At 43.4% G+C, this 17,465-nt stretch overlaps 1 protein-coding gene across 1 annotated transcript; it reads left to right on the top strand.

Moving 5' to 3' along the window:
- Positions 1 to 2,391: 2,391 nt before the first annotated feature.
- On the top strand, positions 2,392 to 15,353 carry sgca (sarcoglycan, alpha). Its single transcript, XM_067369923.1, has 9 exons — positions 2,392 to 2,437; positions 2,783 to 2,911; positions 3,025 to 3,182; positions 3,305 to 3,374; positions 3,457 to 3,655; positions 11,703 to 11,865; positions 11,947 to 12,155; positions 12,251 to 12,277; positions 14,620 to 15,353. Exons 1-9 carry the CDS (start codon positions 2,401 to 2,403, stop codon positions 14,762 to 14,764), a joined length of 1,137 nt encoding a protein of 378 aa, XP_067226024.1. The 5' UTR covers positions 2,392 to 2,400; the 3' UTR covers positions 14,765 to 15,353.
- The last annotated feature ends 2,112 nt before the right edge of the window (positions 15,354 to 17,465 follow it).

Below are 17,465 nucleotides of genomic sequence, written 5' to 3'. Positions count from 1 at the left end.
TAGGGAATGCCTCAGTGTGACCGGTACCTGAAGCACGTCTTAATGCGACAATTGTATTGGCCGGCGACAGGCTATACACGCAGAGGCACACATGCAGACAAAGCATCGTGAAAACATATTTTGTAAATTAAAACTAATTTCTGGGAATGACAGCAGAGTGTCACAGTTCTTCTATGCATTCCGCTTTCATGGCTTTGCAGTACAGATCTAGGATACAAATACTCGTAAACACAAAAGGTGTTTTACCTGTATTTTAAATTTTGAACTGTCTGTAAAATTACTGAATAATTCCTGGCAATTTTATGCCAGTACATTATCCGTTTTTTTTTTTTTTATGGATTTCTTTTTACAGCCCTCTGTTTCCCGAGCAATGAAGGATATAACAGGTTCGCCCTTCGCAGCCTACCCTACCAGAGAATTCATTGTGCGCCGGTGACAAGTGATTCTGTGGCGGCCGAGGAATACACTTATAAATTTAATTACTGTTTTTAACAATGTGAACTTAAACTAAAAATGTTACCGCTGCGTAGCTTCATTTGTTAGTTGGTCTGGGGCAAAACTTATTCTAATATTTCATATTGTTTTAGGGAGCAAGGAGCAGACAGCTCAATTTATTAAAATGAGGGCTGAAAATGATAATTTATTGACCAGAGCTTGGAGGAAAGGCAACGACCCATTTGTAATATTTCCACAACAGCTCTCTTGTGTATTATAACACATAGCCCTCACCCTATACAAAGCCCACATCAATAAGACAACCAGTAGATAAGGCAATAGTCTTTCACTTTTGTTGTGTTTTTTTGTAGTGCTGTCATGCAAGATATATCTACAAACGTTTTAACCAAACTTGAAGATCCGGAAATATGATTTCTGAAGTATTGTGTATGCATGTCATGTTGTGTCATATTTTGTAATTTTAGGATTGCATCCATGTCTCAATATGTTTCCTTTTTCCAATTCTGGAAAAAATGGGCCTGGTGGGGAAGGTCATTCTCTTGCAGGACGAAAAAAAAATATATATATATAGGAGAACTTAAAAAAAAAAAAAAAGTAAGCAAGTTAATTGACACATGTTTGCTGACATTTATTGTTGTTAACAAGCATGAATTATTTGCTCTGTCTTAGGATCACAAGTGTCCTGGGACAGGTGAGGGAATGAGTGGGAAACCCACTGCTGCAACTTGGCTGTGGTTTGTCCTCTTGGATGAGGTGTTGGGACAGAGATATTCCAACAACCCCCCTGTCCTAAAAGCCTCCATCCCTGAGGACACACCAGGGCCAAGTTCAGCAGTGGATGACCAAGATGAGGAGCGGCCAGCACCAGACAAGAGAAAAAGAGACCGTGAGGATGAGCTGACCGATATTGTAATAAGCGAGGAAATGAAGTTCCAGAGAGAGGGAGGAGTGGAGAGCACAGGAGAGCAGGGAGAGAATGGACAGACTGTTTTCTCTTCTTGAGATAATGGTTGAGAAATTTATGTAAGTTAAAATTGGTAATGAAGCAATTTTTCTATACATTATTTTTGTCATGTAAAGTTGTTTTTCTTATGTTACACCCAAAATATGTTGTAAATAGTAGTAAAAAGTACTTTAATGTATAGAACAATTTATTTTCATTTACTTCACAAATAACATAAAAATTTAAATTAACAGTACATAAAGCATTTTTATATATGCTTTCATCCAGCTGAGCAGGGAGACCCTGGTGGTGCTGCTGGACCTGGATGGGCTCCACAATTGAGATCCTGGTAAGGCCTCTGACAGTGGGACATCATCTAAGATGAGTGCATATTTCCACTGTCCACGGCATAGTCTACCAACAGGTTTACAGAGCTGACTCAGTCATCGGCTGCCATGTCACTGAGATGTTTTCACCTGCAGCGCCCCCTTATTATTCTAACTTATATTAGAATAAAAATAATAAAATAAAAATAAAGTAAAAATCGCTCTATCCCTGATCATATTGTAGCCCCAGAGAATAGAATAGAATAAAATAAAAATAATAAAATAAAAATCACTCTATCAGTGATCATACTGTAGTTCCTGAAAAGAAAACAATAACATTTGGCTAATTAATCTATTTACTCTAGGAAAATGTCATTGGTTTCTTCATCACATTTATCTGATCTCTTGTGACATCTGGTGGATTTTGAGAAATTAATCAGCCCATTAGGTTCCTCAGATTGGGATTTCTCCTCATATAAACCTACTGTACAAAACTGTATTTTCATGTATTTCCACATGTAATTTGCAATAGCTGTTATAACAAACACACAGTCAGACCACAGCGGGAAGTGACAGCTTGAAGTGAAGGATAAAAATAGCCCTCACTGTATTTAGAATAGGGTGGGTTTCTGCTCTCTTGACCAAATGCTTCTGTCAATCAAGACTTCAAACAAGATGGCAGACAAAGGGAACTGGGCTTTGGCAATAACAGGCAAGTTCATTCTCTTTCTTTTGAGCTCTTTAAAAACTTAAAGCGCTCATTCTGAGATTTCAAAGATGGAACAAATTAGACAGCAGCAGGTTTGGATGTTTCTTGGCTTTGACACATGGCATACTAAACATATAGAAGTGAAAGAACTAAAACTAATCTTAAGTGCTAGTAGTTCTATATGTCTATAAATGCACATTTCAAATGAGTGTTTTCATACTAAAATCTACAAATACTGCACACTTCAAAATATTTAGAACAAAAGCATACTCATGTGCATAATGAATCATATTACTGTAAGTTCTGAATGTACAGTAAATGGTTTCTGTCAATATGTTTTGTCCTCAGTCTGCGTAGCCGGTTTTCTGGTGGTCCGGGCAGATATTATCACAGACGCTCCGGTGGGTCAGCTGTTTGTCTATGAGCTACACCGAGAGGTTTTCCAGAGTGAATTTGAGCCTTTTCATAAAGTCTTCCGTATGTTGGAGATATATTACACATACTTACAATATTCAGAATATCTGAAGGCCCAGTTCAAAGCTTCTGTACAATATAACAGCATGTTTAAAAGTATTTTACGTGTCTTATAGATGGTCATGTTTACAATGATCCCATGGTGTTTAAATGCAACAAGGAGCGATTTCCAGATCTGCCCCAGTGGCTCCGCTTCACCCAGAGGGACCTTTATGAGAACGGATTCCTGTACGGGACGCCGCTGCCACAGGACAAGGGCAGGAACATCATCGAGGTGAAGAAACTCATATTTAACAGTAACATTCAAAACATAATCCCACATTGAATTTTAGGTTTGACTGTCTGTGTATACTAATATTAGTGACTTTAAAATATTTTCTAAACTATATCTATCAGATATTTGTGATCAACAAACGGAGTTATGACACATTTCGAGAGAGGCTGGTGATAAACGTGGGTCCTGCAGGTATGATGTTGTTTAGTGAAAAACTCCTTCTAGATGAATCTGCTACTCAAGCTCTCCTGATTTTAGGCTTCTTTTGTCCCAGTAAAGCGCATGCCGTACCAGGCTGAGTTCTTCATAGAGCGGCGAGAGATCGAGAAGGTGCTGCCTGCTGCTGTTCAAAAGGAGATTCAACTGGACATTCAGCATCTGTGGGGAACCGAAAGGCTGGATTTTGTGAACATTACCTCTGCTCTGGACAGGGGCGGCCGCGTCCCCCTTCCTCTTCCAGGATATTTTGAGGGGTAAGGCTACAGAACAACTCTTAATAGTTATTATATTATTATTACTGCAACTAGTAGTAGTACTATAGTAATTTCTATATTACTATATATAAATATAATATATATTTATATATATATATATATATATATTAGTATATCTATATTAATACTATAGTAATTTCTTTCAAAAGCAGCTTTAATGTGATGACTGACTTTAATGGAAAAACTTTCTTTAATGGAAAATAATAATAAAAAATGTATAATTAATAATAAATAATAAATAATTTATATAATCATTTCTTGTATAATTTATATATTATTATATTATAATAATTTATAATATAATACTAATATAATAATAATTATTATTATTATTATTATTATTATGTTGTTGTTGTTGCTGTTTTTAAAATTATTAGTTTTTACCAATTATTATTGGAGTATATATTATACTAAATAATAATAATTATTATTATTATTATAAAAAATAATAAAAAAGCAATAATAAAAAAAACATCTTGAGATTAAAGTTGTTAAATTTTGAGAAAAAACTCATTACATTTCAAGAAAAAAGTTGAGATAAAATGTTGAGAATAAACTCGTTAAATTACAAGAAAAAACTTGTTAAATTTCAAGAAAAAAATCAAGATAAAATGTTGAGAATAAAGTCATTAAATTACGAGAACAAATTTGTTAAATTATGAGAAAAAAGTCTTTAAATTTTGAGAAAAAAAGTCGAGATAAAATGTTGAGAATAAAATCATTCAATTATGAGAAAAAAGTCGTTAAATTATGAGAACAAATTCATAATTTAATGAATTTGTTCTCGTAATTTAACAACTTTTTTCTCAACATTTTATCTCAACCTTTTCTCGAAATTTAACAACTTTAATCTTGAGATTTATTTATTGTTTAATATTTAGGTATTTTTGTTTAAAAATCACTTTTAAAGTCAGTATTTTTGTCTTGTAATAACAACAACAATAATAATATAATAATAATAATAATAAAAATTTATTTATTGTATTGTATTGTTGTATTATTAATAATTTATTTGATAATTTGTTTTTCAGTCAGTATTTGTATCCAAGTATTCTTTACTTTTATTCAGTTATTATTAAGATATTAAGACTTGTTCCCTTTCAGTCGGTCACGTTCGACGTACGTCAGTAGTGACCGACGAATTGGGATATCGCTTAGAGAGCCCTATCATCTTCGTGTAAACTAAAACAAGCCAATGGAATTTGCGTGCGATATTTGCATAATGCGCACCGCCCCCGACAGGTGTATATAAATAGGAAGCAGATGCAATCGCACTCTGTCTTTCGCATTGGAGCCATTCACTGGTGTCCTGTTTTAGAAGACTCCTTTCTTCGTTTGTTTTATTCTAAAACATTGCCTCAGAAGAGGATTTACAGCGAGCTTCAGTGCTGGTGAAGAGGGCACGTTCAGCGAGGTCGCGAGTGTCCGAGGAGCTGAGCTATAAGCTCTAAAACTGCTGTTTTCACAGCAACACAAAGAGTGTGTGTGTGTAGCGATTTGGGCCGGTTCCTCGGTGTGTCAGGGAGTGGTGTACCTGGGTGCTTCAGCACGAGTGAGATGACTTCCCCTTCGAAAAGAGCTTTACAGACGAACCCTGACAGTATGTCGGTCATTCCCTGGTCCCTGCTGATGGGCACAATCGCTGCATCTCGTGTTTGGGCATTCTGCACGCTGAAGCAGCTTTTGTGGATGGTTCATGTTCCCATTGCGGGAACATGACCATCGCAGTGCTGAGGTCGAGGCTCTCCTTCCTGAAGTCTCAGGAAGCGGGAGTCCCCTCTCCTATGCCGCGTACGACCGTTTTTTCCGGCCCCGGGAACCGGAATGACGGTACGGCGCTGTATAGGGAGGGCGACCTGGGGATAACGGTCAGGGCTCCCCCGCCGAGCGGAAATGCTCCTCGGGCCCCTGCCGCCTCATCAGCACCGCAATCCATCGTGCCACCGTTGGTTTCCACTGGGCCCTCTACGGACTGTCCAGCCGTTACCTTTGGTGTGCCGGCGGTGGATCGGATGTCGGTCGCTGCATTGGAAGGTGAGCCTGAGTCCTCGGGGGAAGATTCGGACGCGCTGCCGCCCGGGACGGTAGCGTTGCCCGAGTCGGATCCCGAGCTCACGGCTGTGCTCTCCCGGGCCGCCTTGTGCGTCGGGCTTGAGTGGAACCCTCCACCCTGTCCCGGCCCATCTCGGTGGACGATTGGTACTTGAGGGGGGGTCGCGCTGGTCAAATCCAGCGTCCCGCCCCAATGCCTTTCTTCCCGGAAGTACACGATGAGGTGACCAGGTCTTGGCAAGCTCCGTATGGGGCTCGTACAGGGCCTGGTCCCTCATCCGCCTTCAGCTCCCTGGACGGCGGGGTAGCCAGGGGGTACGCGAGGATCCCGCCAGTCGAGCGGTCTGTTGCAATACAGTTGTGTCCAACGGCCGCTGGCTGGCGCGGTGAGCCGCGTCTCCCGTCCCAGGCCTGTGAATTCTCAGCCGGTCTGACTGAGAAAGCTTACAGTGCCTGTGGGCAGGCTGCCTCTGCCCTGCACGCGATGGCCCTTTTGCAGGTCTATCAGGCAAAAGCGCTGTCGCAGGTGCCCCAGGAAGGTCCTGACCAACAGCTGCTTGGGGAGCTGCGCGCTGCCATTGACCTTGCCCTCCGGGCAACGAAGGTGACAGCGCGTTCTGTTGGCCAGGCGATGTCTACTCTGGTAGTCCAGCAACGCCACCTCTGGCTGACCTTGGCAGACATGAGGGAGACCGACAAACATCGGTTCCTGGATTCCCCCGTGTCTCCGGTCGGCCTTTTCGGCGACGCGGTGGAGAGCTGTGCCCAACAGTTCTCCGCTGCACAGAAGCAGGCTGAGGCTATCAGACATGTCATGCCACGGCGGTCCGCTGCTGCCTCCACCCAGCCGCCCGTGGCTCAGCCTCAGCCAGCTCGTCGCCGAGGGCGCCCGCCTGCGTCTTCCTCCGCCCCTGCTAAGTCGGCAAAGCAGCAGCCTACACCAGCCAAACAGCAGGGTGCCGGTCGCGGACGTGGTGCCCAGCCCGTCTCTGCCAAGCCAGGTGGCAAGCGGTCGGGGAACACTCGGCCCTGAGACGGGCGACCTGGAGCGGAAGGTTCCTGCCCTTTGGGAGAGTATTCCATCTGCTCTCCCACCCCCGGAGGAGGGCCGGGGGGGATTTTGTGGCGGCTGTCCATCTACCGCCGCTGGCTCTCCGGAGTCCAGCGGTACCCACTTTGCCACAAAAAGAGCAGTTTCCTCAAACTCCAGGTCACAACAAGGGGTGTCTGCCAGTGTGCCAGGCTCCGCCTCGCCGCTGACAGCTCCCTCCCCATTCGCCAGCAGGCGGCAGTGTGATGGCGCAGACCGCGTCCCGTGCGCCGTCTCCCATGCACACTGCTGCCTCGCAGAGTCCGACCCCACTCCGGGCCGCTCCCAAGCCGTCCGAGTCGGGTCCCTCTCTGCCTTGCTGCCCCACCCCCGGTGCGTCTGTGGTGCCTTTGGTCCCGCTGGCTCAGTGTCTGGAAGCGTGGATAGCGCTCCCCAGCCTGTCCAGTTGGCTCATTCGTACTATCAGACTCGGCTATGCGATTCAGTTCGCCCGGCGTCCCCCGGTCTTCAGGGCTGTCCACTTCACTGAGGTGTCGTTGGACAGTGCACCTGTTCTCCGGGTGGAGATTGCTGTCCTCCTGGCGAAGGATACAATCAAGCCGGTCCCTCCAGCCGATATGAAGTCGGGGTTCTACTGCCCCTACTTCATTGTACCGAAAAAGGGCGGTGGGCTACGGCCAATCCTGGACCGTCCCCAGGATTGGTTTGCAGCAATAGACCTGAAGGACGCGTACTTTCATGTCTCGATTCTGCCTCGACACAGACCCTTCCTAGGTCGGTCTGCGTTCGAGGGTCGGGCATGTCAGTACAAAGTCCTACCCGACATGGTTGTAGCTCCCAGCCGGTTGGGTCTTCAGGTCAACTGGGACAAGAGCAAACTCGCCCCCGGGTAGAGGATCTCTTCTCTCGGTCTCGAGCTAGACTCGGTCACACGGACTGCACGTCTCACCGAGGTGCGCGTCCAGTCGGTGTTGAACTGCCTGAGCTCGCTCAAGCGCAGGACAGCGGCTCCACTGAAAGATTTTCAGAGGCTCCTGGGGCATATGGCATCTGCAGCCGCGGTAACGCCGCTCGGATTGCTTCATATGAGACCGCTTCAACACTGGCTCCGCGGCCGGGTCCCGAGATGGGCGTGGCAGTGCGGCACGCTCCGTGTCCCCGTGACACCGAGCTGCCGTCGCACCCTTGTCCGGTGGTTGGACCCTTCGTTCCTGTGGGCTGGAGAACCCCTCGAACGAGTGTCCAGGCACGCTGTGGTCTCCACAGATGTCTTTGCCACGGGATGGGGGGCCACGTACAACGGGCATGCAGTGACAGGTCTTTGGACGGGGCCTCAGCTGCATTGGCATACCAATTGCCTCGAGTTGCTAGCGGTTCGTCTTGCGCTGGCCCGCTTCAAGAAGCTGTTGTCAGGCAAGCACGTTCTAGTCCGCTCACAAAGCACTGCGGCCGTTGCGTACACCAACCATCAAGGTGGTCTACGCTTCCGTCGCATGTCGCAACTCGCCCGCCATCTCTTGTTGTGGAGTCAGAAGGATCTGAGGTCCCTTCGGGCCACTCGTGTCTCAGGTGTGCTCAACCGTGCAGCCGACGAGCTGTCACGGCAGCATCTACTTGCGGGCGAGTGGCGGCTCCACCCCCAGGCGGTCCAGCTGATTTGGCAGCTTTTCGGCGAGGCCCAGGTAGTCCTGTTTGCCTCCCCGGAAACTGCCCTCTGCCAGTGGTTTTATTCCCTGACCGGCGGCACGCTCGGCACGGATGCCCTGGCACACAGCTGGCCCCCGGGTCTGCGCAAATATGCGTTTCCCCCAGTGAGCCTTCTCGCACAAATCATGTGCAAGGTCAGGGAGGACGGGGAGCAGGTTCTGTTAGTGGCTCCGTACTGGCCCACTCGGACCTGGTTCTCAGACCTCATTCTCCTCGCGACAGCACCTCCCTGGCCGATTCCTCTGAGGAAGGACCCCCTGACTCAGAGACGGGGCACCCTGTGGCACCCGCGTCCCGATCTGTGGAACCTCCACGTGTGGTCCCTGGACGGGATGCGGAGGTTCTGAGTGATCCCCCGCAAGCGGTCGTAGACACCATCACTTCCGCTAGAGCTCCTTCCACTAGGAATCTCTATGCGTTGAAGTGGAACCTGTTCGTCGAATGGTGCGCCTCTCGCCGAGAGGACCCCTGATCATGTTCGGTCGGATCCGTGCTTTCCTTTCTGCAAGATGGGTTGGAGCGAAGGCTGTCTCCCTCCACCCTCAAGGTGAGTGTTGCCGCTATTGCCGCACATCACCATGCAGTTGAGGGTAATTCCCTGGGGAAACACGATCTGATCGTCAGATTCCTGAGGGGGGCCAGGAGACTGAATCCTCCTCACCCTTCCTCCGTACCCTCTTGGGATTTGACCCTGGTTCTCACAGCTCTCCGGGGTCATCCCTTCGAACCTTTGCAATCAGTCGACCTGAAACTAATGTCTCTTAAGACGGTTCTTCTGGTTGCATTGGCTTCCCTGAAGAGGGTAGGGGATCTGCATGCATTTTCGGTTGACGAAACGTGCCTAGAATTCGGGCCCGGTGATTCTCACGTCATCCTGAGACCCCGGCCTGGATACGTGCCCAAGGTTCCTACCACTCCCTTCAGAGATCAGGTAGTGAACCTGCAAGCGCTGCCCTCGGAGGAGGCAGACCCAGCCCTAGCTTTGCTCTGTCCCGTCCGCGCTCTGCGCGTTTACGTGGACAGAACGTAAAGCTTCAGGACCTCAGATCAGCTCTTCATCTGTTACGGAGGCCAGCAGAAGGGAAAGGCTGTCTCCAAGCAGAGGATGGCCCACTGGGTAGTGGATGCCATCGCCTTGGCGTACGAATCCCAGGGCGTGCCTTGCCCGCTCGGGTTGAGAGCCCACTCCACCAGAGGGGTGGCCTCTTCCTGGGCGCTGGCTCATGGCGCCTCGCTGACAGATATCTGTAGAGCTGCGGGCTGGGCGACACCAAACACGTTCGCTAGGTTTTATAGCCTACGTGTAGAGCCGGTATCCTTACGTGTACTCGCATCCACTAGTCGGTAGACGTGTTGTACCCACTCTAAGTGTCGGCTTGCAATGCCATTCCCGCCACTGGCCGGATACGTGCATACTTTCACTCCAGTCGTGTTCCCCGCTTGGCGAACCCTGTTGAGTTCCTCCGCCTCCCCCTTCGGCTCGGACATTGCGGAGTGTCTGATGCCAGGCCTACATCCGTCGCTGACGCTGTCTGTTGGCTGGGGCCCATATGTCGTGACCCCTCTACGTGAGCGGTCCCATATGTGTATTTTCCACGGTTTAAAACTCCCTACGGGCCGAGTCTGTGTCTTTCCCTTAGCAGAGCCAGCTCTGCTGTCACCTGTCAGATGAGTCTCCCCCTACCAGGTGGAGCCATCCCAGGGACTCCATATGCGTACTGCCCCCCGGGCCAGTCCATGTGTGTATTTCCCACGTAAACTCCTCCCCCATTGGGTAGGTAGTGGTCTCCGCAGCGTCCCTTACGGGTTCGCTTCCCCAGTGTGTCTAGTTTACTTAGTGGGTAGTGGTTAGACAGCAGTAGACTCTCTCGGTGTAAGCTCGCCCCCTTCACCGCCAGCCGGTGCCATGGGCGGCTGAGCTTGCGCTGGGCACTGGAAGGGGTTTCGTAACTGTGGCGCTTTAGTTGGGATCCCAATTCGTCGGTCACTACTGACGTACGTCGAACGTGACCGACTGAAAGGGAACGTCTCGGTTACGTATGTAACCCTCGTTCCCTGAAGGAGGGAACGGAGACGTACGTCCCGTCGCCACAGTTTCTGTACCCTCGCTGTAGTGCAGACACCAGTTGTCTCCTCAGCGAAAAACAGAGTGCGATTGCATCTGCTTCCTATTTATATACACCTGTCAGGGGCGGTGCGCATTATGCAAATATCGCACGCCAATTCCATTGGCTTGTTTTAAGCACCCAGGTACACCACTCCCTGACACACCGAGGAACCGGCCCAAATCGCTACACACACACACTCTTTGTGTTGCTGTGAAAACAGCAGTTTTAGAGCTTATAGCTCAGCTCCTCGGACACTCGCGACCTCGCTGAACGTGCCCTCTTCACCAGCACTGAAGCTCGCTGTAAATCCTCTTCTGAGGCAATGTTTTAGAATAAAACAAACGAAGAAAGGAGTCTTCTAAAACAGGACACCAGTGAATGGCTCCAATGCGAAAGACAGAGTGCGATTGCATCTGCTTCCTATTTATATACACCTGTCGGGGGCGGTGCGCATTATGCAAATATCGCACGCAAATTCCATTGGCTTGTTTTAGTTTACACGAAGATGATAGGGCTCTCTAAGCGATATCCCAATTCGTCGGTCACTACTGACGTACGTCTCCGTTCCCTCCTTCAGGGAACGAGGGTTACATACGTAACCGAGACGTTTTCAGAAATATCTTGCATTATTTTTCTTGCCCCTTTGGCAAATTCTGGGGTTTGTTTGAAACATTACATGATGTTTTTTGTTTTGTTTTTTTGACTGTATAACAAGACAAATACTAATTAAAGAATGATTTGCAGTGCAAGAAAGTACTATTTCGTATTGAATTGTTGGCCACATGTGATAGTTCACCCTAAAATGTCTGTGAATTCTGTCATCATTTTCTCACCCTCATGTCATTGGACATGACTTCAGACATTTTTTATGAAACCTGAGAGCTTTCTGTACCTCCATTGAAAGTTCATAAAAGCCTCCATTGAAAGGTCATAAAAGCATCATAAATAAAAATAAAAAAAAAGAAAGAAAAGAAGAAGAATGAAAATATTTGTGTTTCGAAGATGAACTAAGGCTTTATGGGTTTGGAACAGCATGAGCCACTGTGACAGAATTTCCAATTTTGGGTGCACTGTCCCTTATTTTCCCATGTCTCTGTGTTTGTCTCAGTGTGTATGTGAAACTGGGTTCAGACCGGCCCTTTTCCAAATGTATGCTGAGACTTGACATGCCGGAGCACCAGAGAGAGTGTGAAGCCGGAGGGAAGCTCACCGGAGACTGCAGCACCTGCACAAACCCCATCAACTGCATAACCTGGTGCAAATCTGTCCTGGTGAGACACAGCAGATGTGTTGTGTGTACTGGATAGCTCACCTTCATCCTTACATATCGTTTTATACCTTTCATCCCATAGTTTGATCTGTCCAAGCCTGTTCCTCCTGCCCCGCTCCCTACCGTGGGTTCAGGTGTCCTCGCGTGGGGTGGAGAGTTCAGTCCTCCAGAGTCTCCGCCCGAGAGAGATTTCTTCCCCGACTACATAGTCACTGTCATTGTTCCCTTCGCTCTGGCTTTGATCCTCTGTCTCATCCTGGCCTACATCATGTGCTGTAGGAGAGAGGGAGTGTATGTCCACTTCACAGATTCACGTTTTGGTTAAAATAATGTTTGTTTGAATGACCATTTCAAGTTTCTTTTTCTCTTTGTCCTTTTTATTGCAGTCTGAAACGAAATGCCAAGACCCCTGAGTAAGTACTCTATATTGTATCACTGGGAAAGACACTATTGTTTTTTCAGGCAATGGTTAATTTTGAGCTTTTTTGCTTCCAATAGCATCTTTCAGACTAGTGGAAAGAAAACGTTCAAGACACATATTTAAGTTTTTATTTCATTACACTTCATCTATTTGTGTTTTCAATTATAGTACATCTTTAAAGGCTGTTTTCTCGAAAAACTTCAGCAGCTTTACATACACCAAACTTTACAATTTTATTTATATCTGTTCTAAAGGTTTTACAGAGGGGTTTGTTCATATATCATTTGCTTGCTTTATATAATATTTTATTCTTAAAAACATGCTGGAAAATTTTTTTTTGCCTCTTGACAGTGTTTTCTACGGAAGAGGATTAGGGCCAAGCAATAATAAAAAAATAAAACCATCTCGAGATTAAAGTTGTTAAATTTCGAGAAAAAAAGTCAAAATAAAATGTTGAGAATAAACTCATTAAATTACGAGAAAAAACTCTTTAAATTACGAGAAAAAAGTCAAGATAAAATGTTGAGAATAAAGTCATTAAATTATGAGAAAAAAGTCATTAAATTACGAGAACAAATTTGTTAAATTATAAGAAAAATGTCGTTAAATTTCGAGAAAAAAAAATCGAGATAAATGTTGAGAATAAACTCATTAAATTATGAGAATAAAGTCATTAAATTCAGAGAAAAAGTCGTTAAATTATGAGAACAAATTCATAATTTAACGAATTTGTTCTCGTAATTTAACGACTTTTTTCTCATAATTTAATGACTTTATTCTCAACATTTTATCTCGACTTTTTTCTCGAAATTTAAACAAGTTTTTTATCGTAATTTAATGGTTTTATTATTTTTATTATTGCTTGGCCCTAATCCTCTTCCGTAGTTTTCTGATTTATGGAATGACCCCAAAAAAAAAAAAAAAAAAAAGTCTCTTCTGTAAAAAAGCTTGTTTCTGTCACAGAATAAAAAATAAAAAAAAGTTAATTGCTACTATTTATCTCGTAATTCTGACTTTATTTCTCAAATTAACTTGGAATTGTGAGTTATAAAGTCAGAAATTGTGATATATAAACTCACAAATGTGAGAAAAAATTTCTAAATTGTGAAATGAAAAGTTGCAATGACATGTTTTTATATTTTCCATGAGGAAAAAAAACTTCCTTAATAAATCCTTAAAGGCACAATATGTAATTTTCCGCAAACTAGAAGTTGCTTATTTAAAACAAAAGTGTAGCTTGATAATGCCTTGATTTCATGGAATCATGTTGTCTTTACGTCTACAGTCAGTTGAAAAGAATCTGATGGGACTCGGGAAGAAATCATATTCATGGATGAGCTAATGTATTAAATATTTATTAACATTACTGTAGTATGAAGCAGGGTGGGGCTGAAAGCTGTTGGAGTGGAACGAGGCCGCTGGAGCGATTGATAATAAGAGACGAGTGTGACACACGGCTCGACAGCAGCAGATCTTTTATTATGCCACAGTCGCCACTTCCACTTCTTCCGGTCAAGCGTATGTGGGGTAAAGCAGTGCTGTTTATCATATTAGATACATTTGTGTGTTGAAAGTTGTTATAATGCTACTCTGTGCGTTCGCTCGGTGGCTGCTATGAGACACTTGTTGCACGCTGCAGTAAACTAGATCGATATTAGGAATGGTAAAACATGGTACTCGCGATAAATCAAGAAAACGAGATTTAAACAATAAGACTTACTGTGTTGAGCTATATAACATGATTCGTTTTCTGTCGATGAATATATCATTTGCTCAGATGTCTAATAAAACACATCATATATTAAAGCGTCTTTGGTGTTTTCGTGGTTTCTACAAAATAAAACCAAGGTCGATTAAAACCGAAATCAGGGGTAACGCAGATATGATATCATTGATAGGCGACGCATGGCCGCAGTCCGTGTCCTGGTTAAAATTGCTTATTTCTCTGGATTTAAACATTCTTGGAAACATTTGGGTAACATAATGTAAGTACACAAGTCAACAAAATATATAACACTGTTCTAGCGATTTTTGGATATTTTAATTTAAAAATCTTACATATTGTGCCTTTAATTCTAATCTGTCAACAAAATAAAACAAAATTGAACCTGGATTTATCCAATGTTCAGATTTCTGTTCTGGAAATGTATGCAAATTAGTTAATATTTAACTAAATAATGCCACATGTACATACTTTAAAATAACATTATAGAAAAATGTCTTAATGTACTTAACCAACTGGGGAAAGTATTGTATCTAATAATCAAGATTTTTACCCTGTTCACCTGTGGTGTCTTGACTCAACAACATACTTAACTTATCTTCCCGTCTCAGTCTCCAGCTGTACCATCACCACACCATCCAGGATAACGCCAACGAGCTGCGGAGAATGGCCAGCGGTGACAGGCTCACCGTGGATCCGCCTCGGCAGTGCTTACAGCCGCTCCTCATGGCGGAGCAGGCGATGGCGGAGCGCTGAGAGACATTACAGAGAATGTTTTTAAGTTTCACTATTTGTTTCTGGCTTTGTGTGTCTTTGAGGAATACTTCACCCCAAAAAAAAAAAAAAAAAAATCAGCCAAAAATGTTGTTCCAAACCTGTATACTGTTGTTGTTTTTCATGAAACTCAACAGGAGAAATTTGGAGAAGTCCTTATGCAGCTCTACAGATGGTTGATAAGGTCTAAAAACAAGGGCATATGACCCGTGCTGTGCAATGATTTAAAGTCTTTATATGAGGAACAGAATGAAACAAAGTTTCTTCATCATGTAATGCTTTGCTTAAGTCATATTGAATGCTTTTAGTAAGGACCATGAATATCACTGTCAGTATGCAGTAGTCAAATCTGATTCATCTGTTTAACCCCCTGGTAGTCTTCAGTCATTTTAAACAGAAAAAAAAATTACATTTTGAATTTTTTACATTTTTGGTATGCAATATAAAGAGACGCACACACAACACATGATAGCAAATGGTGTTAAAAAATAGTCACACTTGTAATCTTCACTGTCAAAAATGACCACCATAGGAAATAAATAGAAAACACAAAAATACAGAGAAATCTTTTAGGGCAAATCTACAAATTAATATATTATATATATATATATATATATATATATATATATATTATATATATATATATATATATATATATATATATATATATATATATATATATATATATATATACATACAGCTGGTTACACAATAGTCATAACATATAATTTTCTTTATTTATTCCACCAGATGGCACCAATCTGCCTTCCATGCATTTGATTTGAAATACATTTGCTATATTTAGGCAATCACTGTATTAATACCAGAGGGTTAAAAAGGTCAAGTATTGGTGCGTTTACCAATGCTGGATCAGTAAATTCCAGACTATCAACAATGTAATGGGAACATGGTCTCTGTTTGGAGTTTGGATCACTATACTAACTCTTATAAAAACAATTGTATGCGGTGTAAAATGTAATTTGATGTGAAATAAATTAATAAAACTTTAAGTCTGTGAATGTTAGATGTGCACTCTGATGCAATTTCTGAATTTAACATACAGTAAACACTTCTACTGGTCTGTCAATGGGTTAGTTAACCCAAAAATGAAAATAATGTAATTTATTACTCACCCTCATGCCGTTCCACACCCGTAAGAACTTTGTTCAAACACAAATTAATATTTTTGTTGAAATCTGATGGCTCCGTGAGGCCTGCATAGCCAGCAATGACATTTCCTCTCTCAAGATCCATTAATGTACTAAAAACATATTTAAATCAGTTCATGTGAGTACAGTGGTTCTAGTAATATTATAAAGAGACGAGAATATTTTTGGTGCGCCAAAATACAAAATAACGACTTATATAGTGATGGCCGATTTCAAAACACTAGGCGTTTCTCAATGTCAAGGATACTTCCTTGGCAGGACTGGTCCTTCCAAGTCACTTCCTTCAGAGTCTAGGAGAGGCTCCTCTTTAGCATTCAGAGAACACGTAAATGGAACAGACTAGCAAGTGCACGTCATTACGTCATTACCCCCCCGGTAAACAGCTGATTGTTTTCTACCTTTACAGTCTATGTTTTCTACACGGAGACGTATGAACGCCTACGTTTGTTCCTTGGTCCTTGTTAAAAAATATGAGAAAGCTATGAATAACGCTGTGAATGGTATAAATGGTATAATATTAACGTTAAATTACTTTAGACAACTTAACTAGTTTTTTATAAAGGATGCCGGTGATGGCAAACAAGCTAACAACGGTCCGGTTCAGTTAGCCATCAATAACGTAATTTGTATTTGTATAATTTATAATATCAATACTGTAGTAATTTGTACTGGCATTTAAACGTTAAACTTTATTTATCTGACATATTTACTACTGTTATAACAAATGTTTGGTAACGTAAATATACTTACATTTGAAAGCATATTGGCTTCCTTCCTTGACATTGAGAAACGCCTACTGCTTCAGGAAGATTCGGAGCACAAATGAATCATGATTCGGATCGCGCGTCAAACCCGCCAAAATGCTGAAATCATGCGCTCCGAGCTGCAGATTCGACACAAAAGACTCATAACGCTGTTTTGAGAGAGGAAATGTCATTGCTGGCTATCACCGAGCCATCGGATTTCAACAAAAGTATCTTAATTTGTGTTCCGAAGATGAACGAAATTCTTAGGGGTGTGGAACCATAAGTGGAACGGCTTGAGGGTGAGTAATTAATGACATTATTTTCATTTTTGGGTGAATTAACCCTTTAAAAGTGCGTTCTTCTTTCTGCGCTTAAACCTATACGGTATTGAGTCGACGCTGCAGTGAGTTTTAGGCACAATTATTAATTTACTTACCTGTCTTACAGCTTCAGACGCTATATTCGTTATCCACTTAGCTGCAGAGACGGCAGCCAATGAGGATTCTCTATGACGTTTAATGAAACTCGGATCATGTCATTCAACATGGCGAAATACATTGAGGGCGGCGATCCGCACCATATATAATTAAAAGTAGTACGACATTCTAAGTCACTTTAAGGCAAGTCATTTCACTCGGCGGCCATATTTGAAACACATTTCAGTCATGCAAATACAGATCCTATCTCTTTGAATGGGAAACATAAAAAAAAAAAAATCTCCAAAGCTATTCACCAAGCTCACAGTTAAATGTTATATTTGAAATCACC

The sequence above is a fragment of the Chanodichthys erythropterus genome, chromosome 19, assembly GCF_024489055.1.
Source record: "Chanodichthys erythropterus isolate Z2021 chromosome 19, ASM2448905v1, whole genome shotgun sequence".
NCBI classification, from domain to species: Eukaryota; Metazoa; Chordata; class Actinopteri; order Cypriniformes; family Xenocyprididae; genus Chanodichthys; species Chanodichthys erythropterus.
The sequence above is the reverse complement of the archived record's forward strand: the minus strand, read 5'-3'. Positions and strand labels throughout refer to the sequence as shown.

Coding starts and splice junctions, on each gene's coding strand:
- sgca (XM_067369923.1), top strand. CDS start 2,401: ATGGCAGACAAAGGGAACTGGGCTTTGGCAATAACAG. Junction 3,656..11,702: donor CTTCCAGGATATTTTGAGGG/GTAAGGCTACAG, acceptor TGTTTGTCTCAG/TGTGTATGTGAAACTGGGTT. Junction 12,156..12,250: donor TGCTGTAGGAGAGAGGGAGT/GTATGTCCACTT, acceptor TTTTTATTGCAG/TCTGAAACGAAATGCCAAGA.